The 21,048-nt window shown below is 39.5% G+C and overlaps 2 protein-coding genes across 2 annotated transcripts in view; both read right to left on the bottom strand.

Moving 5' to 3' along the window:
- Positions 1–8,923, bottom strand: part of LOC139454254 (DDB1- and CUL4-associated factor 11-like) — a 34,058-nt gene extending 25,135 nt beyond the window's left edge. Inside the window, exons 1-2 of the mRNA XM_071235865.1 lie at positions 8,549–8,923; positions 647–741 (exon numbers count right to left, since the gene is read on the bottom strand). Of these exons, the coding sequence (XP_071091966.1) occupies positions 647–741; positions 8,549–8,676 (223 nt within the window). The 5' untranslated portion in view covers positions 8,677–8,923. The remainder of the gene's footprint in view (positions 1–646; positions 742–8,548) is intronic.
- A 4,085-nt stretch (positions 8,924–13,008) lies between these two features.
- Positions 13,009–21,048, bottom strand: part of LOC139454253 (ran-binding protein 9-like) — a 46,229-nt gene continuing 38,189 nt past the window's right edge. Inside the window, exons 11-12 of the mRNA XM_071235864.1 lie at positions 19,467–19,578; positions 13,009–18,257 (exon numbers count right to left, since the gene is read on the bottom strand). Of these exons, the coding sequence (XP_071091965.1) occupies positions 18,127–18,257; positions 19,467–19,578 (243 nt within the window). The 3' untranslated portion in view covers positions 13,009–18,126. The remainder of the gene's footprint in view (positions 18,258–19,466; positions 19,579–21,048) is intronic.

The following is a 21,048-nucleotide window of genomic DNA, read 5'->3' as shown; positions in this document are numbered from 1 at the left end:
TAGTTCCCTCTAAAGATAAACAAAGATCTGAGGACATCCTATTAGCGTCACGTCAGAACTACCATTAATCCAACCAATAAGAGCGTTGTTTACCAGATCATGAAAGTGACAGTTGGGATGTGTTTCCTAATCATCGAAAAATTTAACACAGGGTATCCTAAACAACAGTTACAGCCTTTATAACTTAATCCATACACTTTAGGGAATTGTATTAGCCATTCCAGGATACTCTTTTATTTTCAAATTTGTAATCAAGAACAGTTTGAAACTAGTGCTGTAAAGCACGAGAGAGCTGCCTTCAGATTGGCTAATATCGACTTCTTGTCAGTCATTCCATTGGTTGGGCAAAGTTCGCAAAAGGTCGTTCTGACATGACCCATAATGGGATGTCCTCAGATCTTTGAATGTACTGCTATTTGAGCAATATTCTTTAGTCCAGTCTGACAGTTTAACATTTAGTATGCACATCTTCATGTGGTAACCATGGAAGTTTCAAAGTAGGATACAAATAGTTTCAGTATATAATTTTTCCACTTTTCATTTTTGGAGGGGTAGTTGTACACAATACGAGTCATTGCATATTGTCATCTAAAAACAACCACAAAAAACATGTGATCCAAGGGACTTTTTGGTTACGTCTCCATACCATCTGGAGGTCTGGAGGAGTCCATATACTCCAGGTCCGAGGAAGAATCGTCATCCGAGGTCGCCCCGTCGGATGTCAGGATGCGGATCTGTCCACTGTCAGGGAAACAATACTGAGTGATATACATGAAGCCTGAAACACACAGCCAACATAACAACAATGAAACAAGTCGCCATGGTCACATCAACAATGATCAAAATGTCTTTCATTCAGTCCAACTATTATCAATTAACAGTTTAATGTTTAGAGTTCAGCCAATAGTGAAATTCTAAAACATTTACCTCCATTGAACATGCTAAAAAAAGCTTCCAAGGTGTCAAACAGATACTGACTCTGGGAGAAAAAATCATCAGGGTTTTACATGACGCAGAAACCTACATCCAGTACACACAAGCGTACAGAGGAGACTCAGAAAAAATGTATTGCACCCCTTGGGAAGCACTAAAATTATTCATTGCACCGAAGTTTGTACAAGAAATATGAAGGTCGTGTCATCATAAAATAATTTAACATAACCATGTCTTTGAACTTTTAAAAAAATAATCAGAAAACGATAACACCAAGACTGTAGACTTAGAATTCCATGATTTAGTAAGGGGTGATGGCGATTCGATTGAATAATAACATCCCAAACCTAACTTTTCCACAAAATTCCAAATGACGTGTTGTTACAAGAGTGAGTTCAATCTTTTGAATTAAATGTGGAGTCTTTGAATGGCATTTCAAAGTGAAAGACATAAAGAAGAAAATAAAAGGATGTCCACTTCTTTATTATGAGTGAGTGAGTGAATATGGTTTTATGCCGCTTTTAGCAATATTCCACCAATATCACGGCAGGGACACCAGAAATAGGCTTCACACATTGTACCCACGTCGGGAATCGAACCCGGGTCTTCAGCGTGACGAGCGAACGCTTTAACCACTAGGCTACCCGACGCCCCTCTTTATTATGAGAATAAATAATAGAATAATGAAGAAGTTGACATCCATACATCTTCTTCCGAAAATGTGGAGTGTTATGTATCCACTGCTGTTACTGAACTGAAAGTGTTCACAACATGGGTGATCAGTGTTTTGCTTGTAATGTTAACACCATTTGACAAGGTGACCGAGAACAAAGACCATCATACACGGTTGGTGACTGTCATAACTGCTTGATGAACTTGTTACACAAACTTGACACTGAACTTGGTGAGAAGCACTTAGTCCAGTGTTAAATACCACCTGTCCAACAGTCCCAGTCAGTTTTGCTGATGGACAATTAGTCTTACTAAGTTTACTAAGTTGACTGTCTACCAGTCTATTGTTCCAAGAACTAACATTAAACAGTACTATTCTTATGTTTACCCTTTTCTTATTTTTTTTCACTAGTCTAGAAAATTCTGGACTGGTAACATTTTATCTGATCTGTTAACTTTGCAATGTTGCCAGTCCAGTTGTGTTGTCTGAAATGTTGGGGAATTGTATACACTGCTAAATCTAGTGCTCAATGACATTGTATATTGTTAACTTTGTTATTTATGTCATTATATTTATGTCACTATGTCATTCGTGAACCAGCACAGTGAATAAACTCCAACATGTCATGCTAAAATGTGTCACTTTCTCAATGCGCGCAAGGGACACTCGCATTTTTAGCATGAATTTCGTTATTTGCAGTGCAAGATGTACATAACAAAGTCTACCATGTTGGTACAAGGAACCTTACATATACTGTAAACAGCTTTATTTCTGCACCGTTAAAATATTGCGAATACCACACTAAAGACAATACTGCGACGAGATATTTTTGCGATCTGCCGTGTTGATATGACTCCTCGATTACCAAACAATAGACAGCTTCTCTCCGAAGCTAGTTAATCTGAGTTGGCCGGAAAGTTGAACGGAAGGGATTGCGACCAATTATCAAATACGATAATTGACTCAACTCAGTGCCATGACTGTGAGTTTGAATGCAAACTATATAAGAAGACACTAATTGGTCTGTTTACACTGTCATTTGTGATGTATTGTGTGACCATTCTGCATTCATTTGTGTTTTTAACTTAGTGAGTAACTTGTGGTTCTGGTTGATGATTTCAACATTAGATGACGTGTTGCAATGAATAAAGAATGTTTGTATTATTTATACTTATTTTTATGTTTTTAATTTTTGCGATAGAGTCTCGTTCGCAAAACTCGCAATAATAAAACCAGAGGATGAGTATGTGATGTTTTGTTTGTAATTTTAACTTGAAATATCCATATCACATCCAAAAAGCTAACAGTCATGTTCTTTCTGTACCCTTACCTCAAAAACTCATTTCTACAGTTACAGCACATCTCATAAATAATCAAGTCTACACAAGCTCAAACCAGTGACTGACAGCATGAGCAGTGGTTCAGGTAGATGAACACAATAACACACAATCAGACAAGTCATTGACCCTCAATCTCATTAAAATCAGATCTTAGTTCTCGCTACCGCTAAACAAACATCTGAGGACATCCCATTACGGGTCACGTCAGACTGACCAATGGAATGACCCACCAGAAGGCAGCTTTCTCGTGGTTTACGGCCCTAATTTCAAATTGGCGACTACGCTTCGAAACATATTTTGACAAGTTCTCGATTACAAATTTGAAACCTGAACAAAAGAACATTCTGGAATGGCTAAAAGATGGTCTTGATTGTATGGATTCAGTCGTTAAACCTGTAACTATCGTTCGGAATACCCCGTGTTAAAGATTTTTAGGTTGTAAGATTAGAAATCACATTCCGACTGTCACTTTCATGATCTGGTAAGCGACGCTCTGATTGGTCTTTCTGATGTGACCCCTAATGGGATGTCTTCAGATCTTTGTTTAGCGGTAGCTAGAACTAAGGTCTGATTTTAATGAGATTGGATTTCAACATATTTTATTGCAAAACATCAAATGGATTAGCCAAAAGTGACACACTTACGAGGCCTTCTCCTACATACATTTCATTACATTGTAATACTGTAAACTACGGTAAACTTAAGTGGGCCACTAAATTTAATGCATTACAACCATAGTACGTTAGTAGGGGTGTCACGATAAATCAAGATATCAATATATTGCTATTGGTAAGCACTTAAACTCAATAAATCGATTTCAGTTAGGAATAGCAATAGTTTTGATCATATTTACCATAGTTTTACAGTTTCAATAAAATACTGTTCAAATTTGTTTTTCTTTTGATCATGAGTGGTAGTAATTTACACATGGTAATGTGGAAGCTTCTTTTTCTTAAATTATTAGGGTAAAGAAAAAAAATCAGTTATATCTCAAACTTTACTTTTTATTTGTTGTTATGGTTATCACATTCAAAGGACTTCAGTTCCAAGGTTTGATTGAACTCTTAAAACCATCTAAAATAATACACTGAAAACTATCAATATTTATTGCAATAGTTGCTTGCAGGACTGGGACGGGTAACTCGGGTACTCGGGTTGGGTGGGTCCTATCCCCAATTAGACATTGTGTTCCAAACTTGAGACCTACAGTGGGTACCTGGGTAGGGTCGGGAATAGGGGGTACCTGGGTAGGGTCGGGAATAGGGGGTTGGGTACCCAGGTAGTAAATTTGGACTCATCCCAGCCCTAGTTGCTTGCATTATCAATAGTTGTTGCAATAGTGATTTCCAGACTAATAGTCACCCCTAGTTATAAGCATATATATACAACATCTATACAGCAAAAATTAAGTTCATAATATCCGTCAGTTCATTATAAGTGCGTTCATTATAAAACATATTTTACTGTACGTGATTAATGAAAGTGTAGAATATATATACAGTGCAGAAAAATTATACACAAATAAGACGTATGACACTCACACATATACAATCATACACACGTACATACATACAGTAGTACACACAAACACATAAACCTACATGCACATACACACACATGCATATTTATATACGTGAGATACATTTATATAATGTTATACAGTGGTGCATTTGCTAAAGATATTTAATGTATTTATAATATGTCAGTAGATAATAAAATGAAGGACATTTCAAATTTACTTTTTTACTGAAACCAGGGGATTGTTTTTACAAGAATAGCATACGTCAAGCTGGAACAAGAGTTTGCCACTAATGTGGCTATATCCCCCGCCCCTGTTTCAGAATTTATGACATAATTAAATCTAAACAGACCCTAACCTTTTGGTGGAGGTGGAACTTGTCGTGGAAATTGTAAAAAAAGAAGAGTTTGGAACCTAAGTCCATCTTGTTGCCATGGAAACGTAAAAAATAAAAATTTCTAAAATTTCTAAATAGCAAAAGGTACCAGTTCAGCATGTACCTGACAAACCTGCAAAGTTTCTTGACAAAATATTGAACGGTTTATGAGTATTGCTCTGGAAACGAACCCTACCCTCACAGAACCTAAGTCTATCTTGTTGCCATGGTAACGTAAAAAATAAAAATTTCTAAAATTTCTAAATAGCAAAAGGCACCAGTTCAGCATGAACTTGACAGACCTGCAAAGTTTCATGAAAAAATATTGAACGGTTTCCGAGTTATGCTCCGGAAACGAAATGTGACGGACGGAGCCTGTTTCTATATCCCCCGCCAACTTTCTAAACATGCCAAACAAGATAAATAAATACCCATTCAACAATGCAAATAGTGCCTATCATACCAATTACCAAATTTGATAACAGTAATGTTTCTTGCACTTGGCTATTGGTATTCAAACTTGGTATTCAAATCCCGGTTTGCCCCGATTATGTTTCTAGGTTTGTCAGCACCATACTGTGTTCATCCAGGTTTCACCGAAGTGGTAAATGTACAAGACCTGTATCACTTCGGGCTTTCCTCCCACATTACATGCCGTGATATAACTGGAATACTACTAAAAAAAACCCAACTCACTCACTCAAACTTGGCTGGGAACTACTCTTTCTTCCTGTACAAATTGGCCTGTGTTTATTGTCACTGAAAGTCAAGGCATGCAGAGAGGTTATTCAGGACCACTTCGACCCCGAAATCACCACACACGTTTATGAAATAAGGTAAGCATGGTAAGTAGGTCGGTGTTTGTGGATGTTGAAAAACAGATTTTCTTCAAGATTTATATAATTAAATGTTTGTTCTGTTCATTGTAAATCCTGCATTCTGATGAGCTGAATTGGTCACGAGATATTGCATTCATTTCCCAATGAGCGTAAAAAATTAAACCAAGCCCACCAAAGCTTTTACTTTTACTTTTACGTTTATACTTAATGTCGAAGAATCCCAATATCATAATTTATAGTTGAGGGAATTCCCTTACTGCTCATGTGTATTGACATGCACAGGACATAAAGCCAAATTCATACACATTCATTGTCCAAACTACCCTTTGAGACCAAAGGCCAATAACGAATGAAACAGCAAACGTGCAGGCTCACTCGCCTGTTTTTTCCTGCTCATCTGGGTTCCACAATTTTTATGTCTTCGGTTTCATTTCCAACCCAGGTTTTCCAAATGTGTCTTCCCATTTTCTGGGAACTAATGTTTCAATCTGGCATTAAAGGACCATGTCATTTGAAACAGATGCCTTTTGCCGGACATATTTGGACCGGTTCATTACAGTCTGACTGTAGCAATTCTTCTCGCCTCTTGCCTTGTCCTATGATCTTTGTTTGATCCTAGTCTCTGTTGATTGGCTACTGCATAAATTGAGGTATGAATCGAAAAACCGATGTGCAAAATTTTGTCAGAATCCACATAAAGAAATCAACAGTCAATCCTTAAATCAAATTTTTCAGCAAACATACATGGTTCGATTTCCAGATTGATAGAAGGCAATGAAACCCACTTTGAAAACTCAAATTACATAATGTATTTCTATCCAGCAGTTAATGGTATACCTAACTACAGCGAGACAATGTCATAATTTGACAAAAGTCACTATTATATCATCTGGAGCTAGTTCCAAAATCAACACCAAATTGTGCAGCACCATCCTCTTTAGGCACAATTTTCTTTAAACTTGAGACTCCCCAAAAAATTAAAAGTAAAAATATAAAAATACATGGAAAACAGTGTTTTGTTTATTCCATGGACCAGAAGTAATTAAAATTTGCAAAAATAATTAACTCATTTACTGCCGCTATCAATACAAACAAAATATTTAAAATATTCTTATCAAAACCAGTTGAAGATTTATCTAAAAATAAATTTTGACGAATTGTCACAGATCAGAAAGAGTTATCTTCCCTAGGCAAGGGAACTAACTGACTGTAAAAGCCTAGTTGACACACTTGCAGAATGAGGCTGGAATTTCTGAGCTCAACTGAAGCACCACCAGGGCCCACTTGCACAAAGCGATCGTAGTACTAAGATGATCGTAACTCCCATACTTTAACATAGGCTTACAATAGTCGTAGCGCTAAGGGGCTTTGTGCAAGTGGTCCCAGTAGCTATTACGGGTGGTATTATGGCCCTGCTATGGCCAATTAGATTCCATCTCATGCATCTGCTTCAAACAAAATGGCAGCGCCCAGTCAAGACAATCTGATTAATAATCAAAATCTATATTGTAATAAAATGGTTCTTACTACGCAAACACATCAAAGCATGTGAGCACCTTGTAAAAAAGATTTGGAAACTATCCCTAGACACGCCGAGTTGGCAGTACAAATTCTTTGCATTTTACGAACCGGATATCGATTTTGTTGAGCAGTTTTGATAGGACTATGCATAGACTCGTTAGTTGTGCCAAAATATTACTCCACAATTCCAGCTTAGTTCGGCAAGGGTGGTAACTGGACTTTTAAAGTCAGTTAACTCCCTTGCCTCTGGAAGATGGGAAAGATTCATTAGATTCATTAGATTCATTAATCCATTTCTACATTAAACTGCCCATCCAGCCGAGACATTCGACGTTGTTTCTCCTTGTTCCTCCCTCCCATACCAATTGGTTTTTATCCCACCTACTTAATATTTTGAGGAAATAGCATAAACAAATATTGGCAATTGAAATTGTTTTATTTATTTTTTTCAACCTGAATTTTTGGCCAAAAATGCATAAACCTAAAACATAAGTCTTATTGTATGTTGTCCAATTAATACATTACAAATTGGTCAATAATTAGTTAGTAACACAGATCTGTATTAATTAGCGTGCATGGGCTCGTGGACACACAAGCAAATGCTGAACACAGTGCAAAGGTTTGTTAAGTTTCAAAGGTACATTGCAATGTCTCATCAATATTTGCACTTCACAGAGGCTAAGAGCATACTAGTGAAAAAGGCTAATCAGGCGTTATGCAGAGTCATTCTCAAGCCCTATTAACCCAGTCATAAATCCTTGCAACTAGACTAAAGGAAATTATTAATCATTGTTAGGCCTAATCAGCTAAACAGTGTCAACAATTCAACATGTCAAAACTGCATACTCTCAAAGAACTAATGTGACACAATTGTTCATCATCCTTGTGCTGTTTTTCCCAAATATAGAACAGGCTGTGCAATTTGCTTATATATATCTATATAGGTCACTGGGCATGACTGGTACATTTAAAAAGTTGCACCCTCACTGTACAGGTATTGAGTGATACATATGCCCAATTCATTGCAATATGATTTACACACATGAATAATTCTAACATTTTACAGTTGTCCAAACTCTTACCTACTTAATGTCAAAAAATGCATCAAGCAACTGCACACTATGACAAAAACATTTTACTTAATCACTTCGCAGGTCGCGGTCACTGAGTGTTAGCATTAATCGTAAGTGGAGAGTTGATACGACTTGGCAGGTCAAAGGTTGAATTAATATTTGTGAAAGCTAACACGTTGAAGTACGAATTATATCAATGCCAATACGGACCGATAAAACATACCCGTCCCACTAGAGCCCAAGCAGGTGCCCCTACTGGGAGTGGATTGCGTACCTGCGAATTAGGTGTGCAAGGATCGCTCGAAGGTCCGTGTCCCCGTCGTCCCCTGCGTCCGAATCGCCGGTCCCCCGGGCTACACGTGAACCAGTACCACTCATTCTCCTTGAGTTGCTGGACCCCATGAAGTGTTCATTGGGAAGTTTCTTCCGTCTTCGTTGATGACTAATCAAGTTTTCTCTCCAGCAAGTGTCAAATTCTGAACGAGCAGATCTGGTCTCAATTACCTTCCGATTCCAAAGCGTATATTTTCCAGGACATCGGAATACAATTGTAACGCAGATGCAGTCCCCGTATACGTATAATGTGGATCGTCTCCACTCTGGGGTTGCAAATAATAAGTACGTGATGGTCTAACTGTGTTTACGTAAATAAGAGAACTCACAACAAAGGGAAGATAACTTTACTTGACGTGAACATGAAAATTAGAGTAACCTCCCGTTGACCCTTTTGCTGGGTGATTTGTCAAAGAGTTACCAGTACATATGTTATGTGCACTCCACATTATAATGATTCCATACTGTTCCAGCGGAGAATATTCTTTACAAACAGAATAATATATGTACGGTATATTAGCTAACTAAAACATAATATGACATTTCTTCACTTGTTTCGTGTAATTAGTCATTTTGCATTAGGCACATATCAGGAAATATACACCTTCTAACACATGAGTTACAAAGTCACCAAAGGCCCTGGCAGCGAAACATGTTCAGTATCAATTGTGAATTATACGTGACTTCGCTATTTTTCTAACTGCGCATAATTTCAGAGACGTGTGTTGATAAAACTTGCTAGTTATTGATAGGTTGCATGGAAAAAAGCAAAACCTTAGATTTAAAACTTCCTTTGAAACGACATACCTTGTTTTGGATGTGAACACACACACCCCACACCCGTCCCAAGAAAGGTATCCAATAATTCATATCAAAGACGGCTGTGGCTTAAACATCTGTTAGTCCTGCTTATATCTTATTACAATTAACAATTGAAGTATAAAATAAATGTGTAAGGAAATATAAGTAAGAGAAAAATGATAGTACATGTTACACAAGTAGTGACAACCGGTATTGCTACCCGTGATTGATAATTGTTTGTTTGTTTGTTCTTTAACGCCGCACTCAACAATATTCCAGCTATATGATGGCGGTCTGTAAATAATCGCGTTTGGACCAGACAATCTAGTGATTGACATCATGAGCATCGACTTACGCAATTGGAATACGACGGCATGCATCAAGCAAGTCACCTAGCCTGACCACCCGGTCCCGTTAGTCAACTCTTACGACAAGCATAGTCGCCTTTTACAGCATGGGTTGCTGAAGACTTATTGTCACCCGGATCTTTAGGTGTACTTTGAATATTGTCATCCCAGATCTTTATATAAGCCTAGGAAGAAAATTGACACTATCAAGAACTGTAGGATGATCATTCAGATAAACTCGAGGCATGCATCTTTGTTTTTCTTCAGATTATTTCCACGATTGGTTTCAATCTAGCAACTGCTCTTACGTGTAAATCAAGATTTTATTGTGCCATACGATCTTCCTTTGGATTAGTTGTAAAAAGCTGGATTTCAAAGAACATGTGTAGGGCATATTAAGAAAGGTAGATTACAATGACTGTGGTGGAAGTTAGCGGTAGACATGTTTAGATATTACATTTGACGATTATATAAATCGGTCTAAAACATTGGCACTCAGAAATCATGTTAAAAACAGGCAAAGTAATCTTTAACTGTTGTGTTCTTAGCAGCATATCAAGTAATGGTTTCAGCAGGCGATGCCATAGACTTACGATCGCAACCTTTGCGCTAGGAATGACACGTACCATACTGACTAACTTAAGACCTAGCTACAGTTGCTTTGTGAAACGGGCTTAACTTCAGACTTAGACCGCCTACGTGGTCTAGTGGTAGAGCGTTCGCCCGGAGAGCGGGAGGTCCGGGGATCGATTACCGGCCGCGTCATACCAAAAGACGTAAAAAGAAGGTACTTGTTACACTGTCTGGCGCTCGGCATGAAGGGGCTAAAACAAGGACTGGTCGGCTCGGAGTCAGTATACTGTGTCTGAGTGGGGTATTCATGTTAAACTGCGGCATGGTATCTCAGTGAGCTAGCACTATAAATCGGCATCAGTCCGGACTAGTACAAGCAGCCAAACACACACACGTGCATGCACGTGGCTGTATAAGTGCAATAATCTTGGGCGCGACGCTAAACCCAATTTCACCTCAACTCAGACTTACTTAACCTTAGTGGTTAAGGTTACCTCAGCTTAGGTTGTTTTGAGTCATATGGCATTGATCATCTACAAACGGTAGCTCATTCATGTTGGATACAACGATTTAAAGATGTTTGCATAAGGCTCATTGCTGAACTTTTCATGAAAGCATAATGCTTTACTCAAGAGTTGAAACTTTCCGTAAATGTCTTCAAGCTTCGAAGTTGAAACTGACTCAATGGATTGTCTGGTCCAACCTTGATTAATTAACTGTCTGTGATAATGGAGCTGAAATATTGCAGACTGGCAACAAACAAATCATACCTTGCCAGAAATCCAGATAAAAACTGAACGTGTTATGTGGAATTTGCAGCACAAATCCAAACATCAAATTGGCTACAAATCCTATCTCTCCCTTAATTACTGGCCTCCAAAAACATAAACTTTATATATCATTAAAGTAAACGTTTTATACGGGTCCGGAGATAAGAAATGAAAGCATGATGGCATCCCATGCAGTTGTAGCTGGTATTTGTGTGGTAAAGAATCAATTCTGCTGTCAAAGATATGTTTTCCAAAGTTCTATTTTCGGAGACACTTCAGCTTTCCACGACTGTCCCAGCACGGATGACAACAGAGGTGTTGTGGTGGTCATGATGGTGAACACCATTTTGTCAAGTATTCAGCTTTGTGACAAATGAGGACATACAATTTATTCTCAGCGGGCTGTGGCTTCTCAAGTCATGACGTGATGCACCTTTCTTCTGAAATGACCACCCGATCCCGTCAGTCGTCTCTTACAAGCATAGTCGCCTTTTACGGCAAGTATGGGTTGCTGAAGATCTAATGATGTAACCCCGACCATCACGGGTCATATGTATTTTGAGTGAGTGAGTGAGTGAATATGGTTTTACGCCGCTTTTAGCAATATTTCAGCAATATCACGGCGGGGGACACCAGAAATGGGCTTCACACATTGTACCCATGTCGGGAATCGAACCCGGGTCTTCGGCGTGACGAGCGAACGCTTTAACCACTAGGCTACCCGACCGCCCCCATATGTATTTTGAACCAGTCAAGAATATCAGTAAATAATCTTGAACGACTAATATTTGTTACATTTATCACCTCTTTTCATATTGTTCGGAGATCGTTGACCTATGTACCCCTGTGTAACTACCAGTGCGTTCTTGCCATCGTGGTGGAATGGAATGCTCTGTTCCAAATTGAAAATAATAGGTATCGAAACAACAGTGAATCTAACTCAGATTTCTAAACAGTAGTTTTATCTCCTTAATGTCATGGTAGAATATTGCTTTATGTAGTTTTGCAGCTATTTGTAATTAGCTATGCGAAAATGCATCAAAACATTTCTAAGGTAGCATCAGTCGATCACTTTTGAAGGCTTGTAATATTTATTCTGCATTAATACTGATACTGCAGTGTAACAATATTTTACAGGAAGAATGGCAATCGCTGATATGACAATTTGGAGATTTCTTTTCACCAATCAGACAAAGGATACTGATGTATGACAGTTGCTAATACGACTATTTGTATTGTTTTCACCAATATCAGGCAACAAACAGGTATCAGTGAATTAATACAGACTTAGTCAAGGACCAAGCATTTAATATTCTGGTGTGTGTGTGTGTGTGTGCGTGCGTGCGCGTGTGTGTAATTGCCATTCGTGTTTGTTGCTTACCGCATCAGCTATATATGAAAGGCGGCCTGTAAATAATCAAGTCTGGACTAGACAATCCAGTGATTGATATGCGAAACAGCCCAGGCTATTGGTGTAGGTATCAAGAAACGTTGAACGCCTGCTGTGTATGAAAGGCAGCCTGTAAATAATTAAGTTTGGACCAGACAATCCAGTGATTGATATAATGCGCAACAATCATGCCATCGGGGTATGTTGACACGCTACCAACCAATTCACCAAACTCTGACCACCCGATCCATTAAGTCACCATTTATAAGCAGGTCGCTGAAGACTCCCCTACAGGGTGGAAATCAAGTAACTGTGGCAACACAACATGTTTCTCTTTGAAGTAGGGGTCTGAGAAAACAGTAAAAATGTCCCTCCCACTCTTTCCTTTGAGCAAAATGATTGGATGGGGTACATTCCCAGATCACCCAAGATATTGATTGGCCCCTGACCACTGTGAACTATAGAAAAAGGACAATCACAAGAGACCTCATGTACAAACTTTGTAATTTATTATCATATATCACACATTCTCACAATAGGCATAATAGTAACCCTCAATTTATCCATTTCAGAGGTGTAATCAGGATAATAAAATATTGAAACTACATACATTCTCAGTGAGTCTAATTAAAATCATTATCACAAATTAATAAATTAAACACTCGTCCATAACAGTCTCTGCTCCATGGGAGTCTTGCAGTGGATGAGGAGAAGGAAGTCTTTTGGAGTCCTAGTTGTGATTGCGGCAGCGGGATACTCCAACATTGGGATGTTAATCAGAGATGGTTTGATGAATGCTGTATTAACAATGACTTCTTCATGTCAAAGTGTCACATAGGTGGTATGTTTCTGGTCCATAGCTCTGTGTAAATCAAGTGTTTACTGAACATGATTGTTTGGGATGAAATCAGCTGTTGAAAATATTCACTGAGCTGATCACCTTCAGTTTTTAATTTGAACCAGATCATATCTATATGTCTTAAAACCTACATGTAGAAAACGAAAACCATAGAAACATATTTCGCATATCATATATACAGTGCTTCAGATTACACTGGAGTCTTGGTCACTGACCCCCAGACAAAAAAAAATCACCCTCCATTTCTGATGATTTTAGGTGTCTTGACCTACAAGAGAGGACTCCTATATTTTTTACACCTGACAGCAGTATGTCCAATACCTCAACCCCTATCCTTCTGGCACCAGACACCAATATGTCCAATATCTGACCCCTATATTTCTGATAACTTAGCCCTATGTTTCTGATACTTCTATCACCTATATTTCAATTGGAAAAGGTAATTGGTCATGAATATTTATTCAAATAAATCTGAAGCTCTGCATATATTTTGGGAATTATCTAGGAATTTCATATCAAGGAACCTTAACTGACAAAATGGGAGATGAATGTTTCGGTCATAAATTGGGAATTTTGGACAGTTCTGCTAAACTTACATTTTGAAATATTCTAACATTGCATTCAAAGCAATAATGTCTAACAAAGTCAAATACCAGTAAGCAAAGCTACAACATGTTATGTTAAATTTAATGATAGCCTGAATTGGGAGATCTTTAATTCCAATTTGGGAACGTTTACCATTTTCTGCAGGCTACATCTATTCTTGGTACAGGAGTTTCTGCCCACAATTCAAGACTGCAGATTTACTGTTCGCATGATATGTCTACTATATTTCTGCTGTTTCCAGTATAAGGCTAGCTCTGGTTCAGCTAGACTAGAACATTTTCTGGACATAATGTCAAACAATGATAATGAATCTCAGTTGAAGTGATTTACACAGGGGTATGGCCTGAGAATTATGAGGCCAATGGTTAATCCGTCAACTGTGTCAAGGTCTGATCTAAAGGTGCTTCATCAGCATCGCTACACTAGTAGAAGGAAAAAACATTTGGAGAAACAAAACATTTGTCAACAATTCCCTGTACATTCCCATAATATCAACATGTCAGCATATCACTAGAATCTGTACAATCGATAGACAAAGATCATCCAGCTAATACATAGCAGTAATGTTAATCCAGGTACGAAACAATGAGGTGGAAGCTCCTGCACTGTCAATAGTCACGGTCACTGATGAGGTGGGTGTGTCGCTAATGATGGGGTGGACTGCAGATGGGAGTGGGTGGCTGCTGGGGTGCGAGTGTCGCTGCTGCTGTGGGTGGGGCACTAAAGGGGTGGGTCACTGATGGGGTGGACTGCAGATGGGAGTGGGTAGCTGCTGGGGTGCGAGTGTCGCTGCTGCTGTGGGTGGGGCACTAAAGGGGTGGGTCACTGATGGGGTGGACTGCAGATGGGAGTGGGTAGCTGCTGGGGTGCCAGTGTTGCTGCTGCTGTGGGTGGGGCACTAAAGGGGTGGGTCACTGATGGGGTGGACTGCAGATGGGAGTGGGTAGCTGCTGGGGTGCCAGTGTCGCTGCTGCTGTGGGTGGGGCACTAAAGGGGTAGGTCACTGATGGGGTGGACTGCAGATGGGAGTGGGTAGCTGCTGGGGTGCCAGTGTCGCTGCTGCTGTGGGTGGGGCACTAAAGGGGTAGGTCACTGATGGGGTGGACTGCAGATGGGAGTGGGTAGCGGCTGGGGTGCGAGTGTCGCTGCTGCTGTGGGTGGGGCACTAAAGGGGTAGGTCACTGATGGGGTGGACTGCAGATGGGAGTGGGTCGCTGAATATGAGGGTGGGTCACTGAAGGGGTGTGCTACTGATGGGGTTGGTCTGAGATGGATTGCTGACTGGGGGAGGAGTTGCTGTGGGAGTTGGGCTTCTGATGAGATGGATTGCTAATTGGGGATGGGGTGGGGCAGCTGATATGGATGAGCTGCTGATCTGGAAAGGCTGTGGATGAGGGTGGACTACTGATTGGGGAGGGATGGGAGTGAAGTCACTGGCACTTCCCTTTAACCACCCACTGACCACATAAATGCAAAATATGAACTGTCTGCAAAATTAGATATTTGAAAATTTAGCACATGTATATTCACACAAAACCAATCCAATGTAACTGCATCAAACTGACTCAATGACAGGCACATGCTGTGGAGTAGACGTGAATTATTTCAGCTATCCATATTGTGTTTATTACAACTAGTCTGAAGCAATGTTGAGAATAAAATCTTATCCTAGGGATGTTTTATAGCTCTACGATGCAGCACACAAATGACATCCCATCAATCAGAAGCCCGAAAATGGTCACACCCTATCATGTAAGTTCTGAGGAGACTGAAACACCTCAACAGTGCAGAAGTTTCCGTCTTTCAAAACACAAACAATTCTTGGGCAGTCAGTTAATGCCACTCATACACATGATTTCATAAGTAACAAACATGTAATAAATATATTCTCAGTGACTATGCATAGCATAGCGTCATGCTGGATATTCCAACCTGTCCCTGACATGGAAATGGAAACTATTTTACACTGCATTTTTTTCAGTATTTTTTTTCAGCTTAGCAGTACTTGGCATCAGCAGCAGATTTATTTTGCTCTGTGGTTTAATCCTACGGCTGTAATGATTCTCCCACATGTCGAAACAATGTGATACTTGGTGCCATGAATGATACAACTATTGTATCATGAAAACTTGTATCAATACAATGATACATACACAGATAACATGTTATTATGTTTAATAACAAAAAGATAGTTGATACTGAAATCAACATAAACAGCAACCAAAAAAGGGAATATTTTGAACTCATTATATAACCTATGACAGGGGATGGGGGTGGGTCAGGGGTTGGGTGTTTGTTTGAAAAGAGAGTATGCCTGAAGCACCATTCCGTTTAGTTCAGACAATTCAACAGATCATTTTGACGTTATCCTCCATCTAGTGTTTATTTGCATCACAAAGACAAATCTTGTCTTTATATCCAAATATGTAGGCTCCTTTTCTTAAGGACTGTTTGCGAAAGTGTGTTATTTCACCAATACAACTTCGTCAAATAAAAGTAAAATGAAAAACACTTTTCCAAGTGATCTGTCTAAACATTTTTTTAAATGTATTTTCCTAATTGACAAAAGCATAATAGTTATGGAGTGGGAGATGGGGCAGGTCGCAATTTATATCTCTTACAGTATCGTTTTATCAAGGTTTGGACCACAGCTGGTTCAAAACCTCTTGTGCTTGATGCATTATGAAACCAAGGTTTCCACTTTTGTCTATCATGTTGTTGCCTGACCATATTGATACTTATTTCGTTTATCCTTGATCATGGCGAAATGTATCATTAAATGCATACACTTTACATAAGATCTCATGATAGGGCATGTTGCTTTACAACCTGTATTCCTCAATACCATCAGTGGATAAAGTACATCTTGAATATAATCACTCTGGATGGTGTGCCGGTAGGTCAAATGTGTTTTCCTGTTAATAATTAATTTTGAAAATATATTTGTTGACACAGCTTCTTTTAGATTAAAATTGTAAAAACTTTCAAGTGTTTGTGTACATAGGTCACAGCCATTCAGCTGTCCTTGAGAGGCCAGTCCAGCAAGATGCTCATTCTCTACCTTTGTGTTGCTGCCCAAAGATTCCAAAGCACATCAAAACCTTTAGATTATCACAGGTGTGTCAGACACAGGGCCTTGTGTCTGTGAACCTTTCTATCCCAGCCGTCCTTCTGGTAACCTGGCTAAATGCTGCATCGTTATGAACGCTGAATGTGGCCAGCGCAATCCAGCTTGCACCTCCCAACGGGTACAATCATACAGAAACTTGTACCTCTGAACTTGGAGTGTGTCTGCCATCAAGTTGATGATCATTCTTGGTGCACTCATCACCATCCTTAGTAGCCACTCACGTAGAGTTACTCACATGGCAACCGGTCAATCATGCAGTCACCAGAGTCACTCATGTAGTGACTAGAGTCATTCACGTAGAGTCACTCATGAGTTACATAGTCTCCAGAATCACTCACATAATCACCAGTCACTCATGAAATTGCCAGTCAATTACGTAATTATGAGAGTCACTCATATAGCAATCTGAGTCACTCACGTAATCAACAGACACGACACACAGTCACTCACGTAAACACCAGTCACTCACATACTTGACAGTCACTCGCACAGTAACCAGAGTCACCCATGTCTTCACTCACGTAATTACCAGAGTAATTCTCATAGTCACTCACATAGCAACCTGAGTAACTCAAGTAGTGTCATTCACTTAATCACCAGAGACACTCAAATAATCACCAGAGACACTCACGAAATCACAAGTCACTCACATAATCACCTGTCACTCATGTAATCACCAGAGACACTCATATAATCGCCAGTCACACTCACGTAATCACCAGAGACACTCTCGTAATCACCAGAGACACTCACATAATCACCAGTCACTCATGTACAGTCACTCATATAACCACCAGAGTCACTCACGTAGAATGACTCACGTAATTACCAGTCACCCATGTAGTCACTCACGTAATCACCAGTCACTCATGTAGTTACTAGAGTTACTCACACAGCAACCAGAGCTACTCACGTAGAGTTACCACAGTCACTCTCCTAACAACCAGAGCCACTCATAAGTGCTGGGAGGGAGGAAGGCTTCAATGTTTATCAGATCGAGGCCAACCCTGTTGACATGTGTGGGCGTGACCCTAACCCTGGCACTAGTGGAGAAAGTCTGATACACTGGCAAAGGCGCAAGCTCCTAGGCCCTCTTTGGACATAAGCCTCATGCACTGGGTGGCCTGAGCTATGGCTAGTTCTAATGGAGGTTGTTTTGGTAATCCATAGGATTCTGAAATGGTAATTTAAAAAAAATATCAAACACATGTCATCACAGGTAAGAAATGCTACAAACACCCCTGTATCTGACTAATGAACTGTGCAATTCTTAGCTTGACGATATTGTCTTAACAGTTTGATACTTATAAAGATTAACACCTTAATACCTGAGATAATACAAAGTCATATCTAATGGAACATGTCAGCAAAAACCAGTTAGCCTGTTTAGAAAAGTGCTTACACATAAGATACCCCTGGCATTATACATCAAAACAAACAAGAGTCATCAGGAGATGCAAATCTGGTGCAAACTGGAAATGGAGTTTGGCTACTTATACTCCAATTTTGGTTTCATTGCTAATGGATACCTTCAGCATAGAGAAGAAGAAAATAATGCTTTCAGTTTCCAAAGCTCAAAACATCAAAAGGCACCAGTTCAGCACTAGACTGATCTAAATAACAAGTTTCATCTAGAAATATTCAATGGTTTTGGAGTTCTGCTCCAAACAAGCACTACACTCATTTTCAGTAAAGTCCAACTTGTAAAAAAAAATTAAAATCCCAAATCATCAAAAGGCACTGGTTCCCCACTAGACTGATCAATAGCAAGTTTCAACAAGAAATATTTAACGGTTTGGGAGTTCTGCTCCGGAAATGGAAAACAGACGGAAGGACTGACGGACATTGTGATCACAACATCCCCCCGATTCAACACGGTGGGATAACAAAAGGGCCTTTCTTGGCTCACAGGATCTGTAGAATTTGACAATTTGATCAAATCTGTTAAAAACAGTTAAGGAGTTATCAGAAGCGTTCATATGAATAATATTTGGAACACTTTCATGTAAATAACAGTTGAGGATTTGGGGAATTATATTTGAACATGAGCAAATTCTTGCCCAAAACTGGTTTTCCTAAGAGTCTCCTAAGGACATGTAGATTAAGCAAGTATCTGGTAAAATAATCATATTGGGTCTCAGACTTGTTCATAGGAAACAATCAACATTTAACTCATTTAAGCCACATGTATGTACTTGTCATATCAGAAGTCCAAAATATGCAAGTGTAGGAACTAAAAGCAGCCAGTTGTCAGTCATTTGAGCATGCCTGAGATTTCCAAAAAAAATTGTCAAAAACTTATGTATGTATCAAACTGTCCATTTGTAAACAGTCAGTGGACCAAAGAAGGTCCTTATCATGACCAACTCCCCCGTGTACTGACCTAGAATGGCACTGTTGAGGGCAGCACACACAGGTTCCCTCTGCACCGGCTGCAGCTGCACACCGACAGGACTGCTCCAGGGGTCGGCGTATGCTAACAAGCTGAAGGCATCCTGCACACAACAACAACACATGTAGCCCACACTCCTCAATCTGTCCTATTCTTTAACATTTTGGGCTTTAAAGAGTGAGTGAGTGAGTTTGGTTTTACGCCGCTTTTAGCAATATTCAAGCAATATCACGGCGGGGGACACCAGAAATGGGCTTCACACATTGTACCCATGTCAGGATTCGAACCTGGGTCATTGGCGTGAGAGCGAACGCTTTAACCATTAGGCTACCCAACCGCCCCTTGGCTTTTAAAGAATAGGTATTGATATGAATGAGTGAGGTGAGTTTAAATTTTGTTTGTTTGTTGTTAAATGCCACGCTCAACAATTATCCAGGTGAGTGACGGTGGTAAATAATGTAAATAACTGGACCAGACAATCCGGTGATTGACATCATGAGCAGAACTTTACACAATTGGGATACGAACCCATGCATCAACCAAGTCAAATAGCCTGACCACCCAATCCTGTTAGTCGCCTTTTACAACTAGCATGGGTTTGCTGAAGACTATTTCTAACCCGGATCTTCACGATTCAGGGGTTTAACACAGCTAAAAAGTATTTCAGTTGGCATGTCAGCATGAAGTAAGATGAAAGCTCAAAGATGATTACCACTTCAGTTAAACACGCAAGCATGGGAATGCTGCCAATAAACCTAAGAACACAATCATAGCAAAATCTGTAATTCAAACCGCCAATCATGCCTACAGAATGCCACTCTGTACAGGGAATTTTACTTGGCAACATGTGCCCCCTCATACAACAAAGTGAGAAAATTTGGATCAACAAAGTTTTGAACAGTACAAAGACAATGGTAGTCTGGTTCAATGTGTGGGGTCTGATGCTGCTTTAAACTGTTTTTGAATTACTCAGGGGAACATGTCAACCTATCTGACAAAAAGACCCCAAAGTGATGTTAACACTTTATTTAAACCATCCAGCACTAGCACCTGCTAGTTGCTAACACACATCAGTTAACAAAGATGATTGATCCAGTATTCAAACACTTACAGATTGCTTTCCTGATTTGAAATGATATCACCAAAATTGGTGTACTGACATCAGTAGACCTGTGAAGATATGAGGTCTTCAGCAAAAAAGGCAACTATGCTTGTCGTAAAAGGTAATTGGGACTAATAGGATTTGGTGGTCAGGGTCACTGACTTGGTTGATGCATGTCATCGTATCCCAATTGCATGGATCGATGCTCATTACGTCAATCACTGGATTGTCTGGTCCAGACTTGATTATTTACAGACCGGTTGCTGAGAGAGAGAGACAGAGTGCGGCGTTAAACAACAAACAAACAAACTGACATCAGTAAGTAAGTCAGTAAGATGGTGAAAGTGATGGGTTCAGTGTGATCTTTGTTTTTTTGCTCCTATTCACGCAATAAAACAACAGATACCTTCTCATCTTGACATTCAAACTCTGTTTAGATTGACTTTCAGTATACTTTTCAAACACTGTATG

The sequence above is a fragment of the Haliotis cracherodii genome, unplaced genomic scaffold (genome assembly GCF_022045235.1).
Source record: "Haliotis cracherodii isolate W230 unplaced genomic scaffold, xgHalCrac1.p SCAF_10, whole genome shotgun sequence".
NCBI classification, from domain to species: domain Eukaryota; kingdom Metazoa; phylum Mollusca; class Gastropoda; order Lepetellida; family Haliotidae; genus Haliotis; species Haliotis cracherodii.
This window is presented reverse-complemented; position numbering and strand designations above follow the sequence as displayed.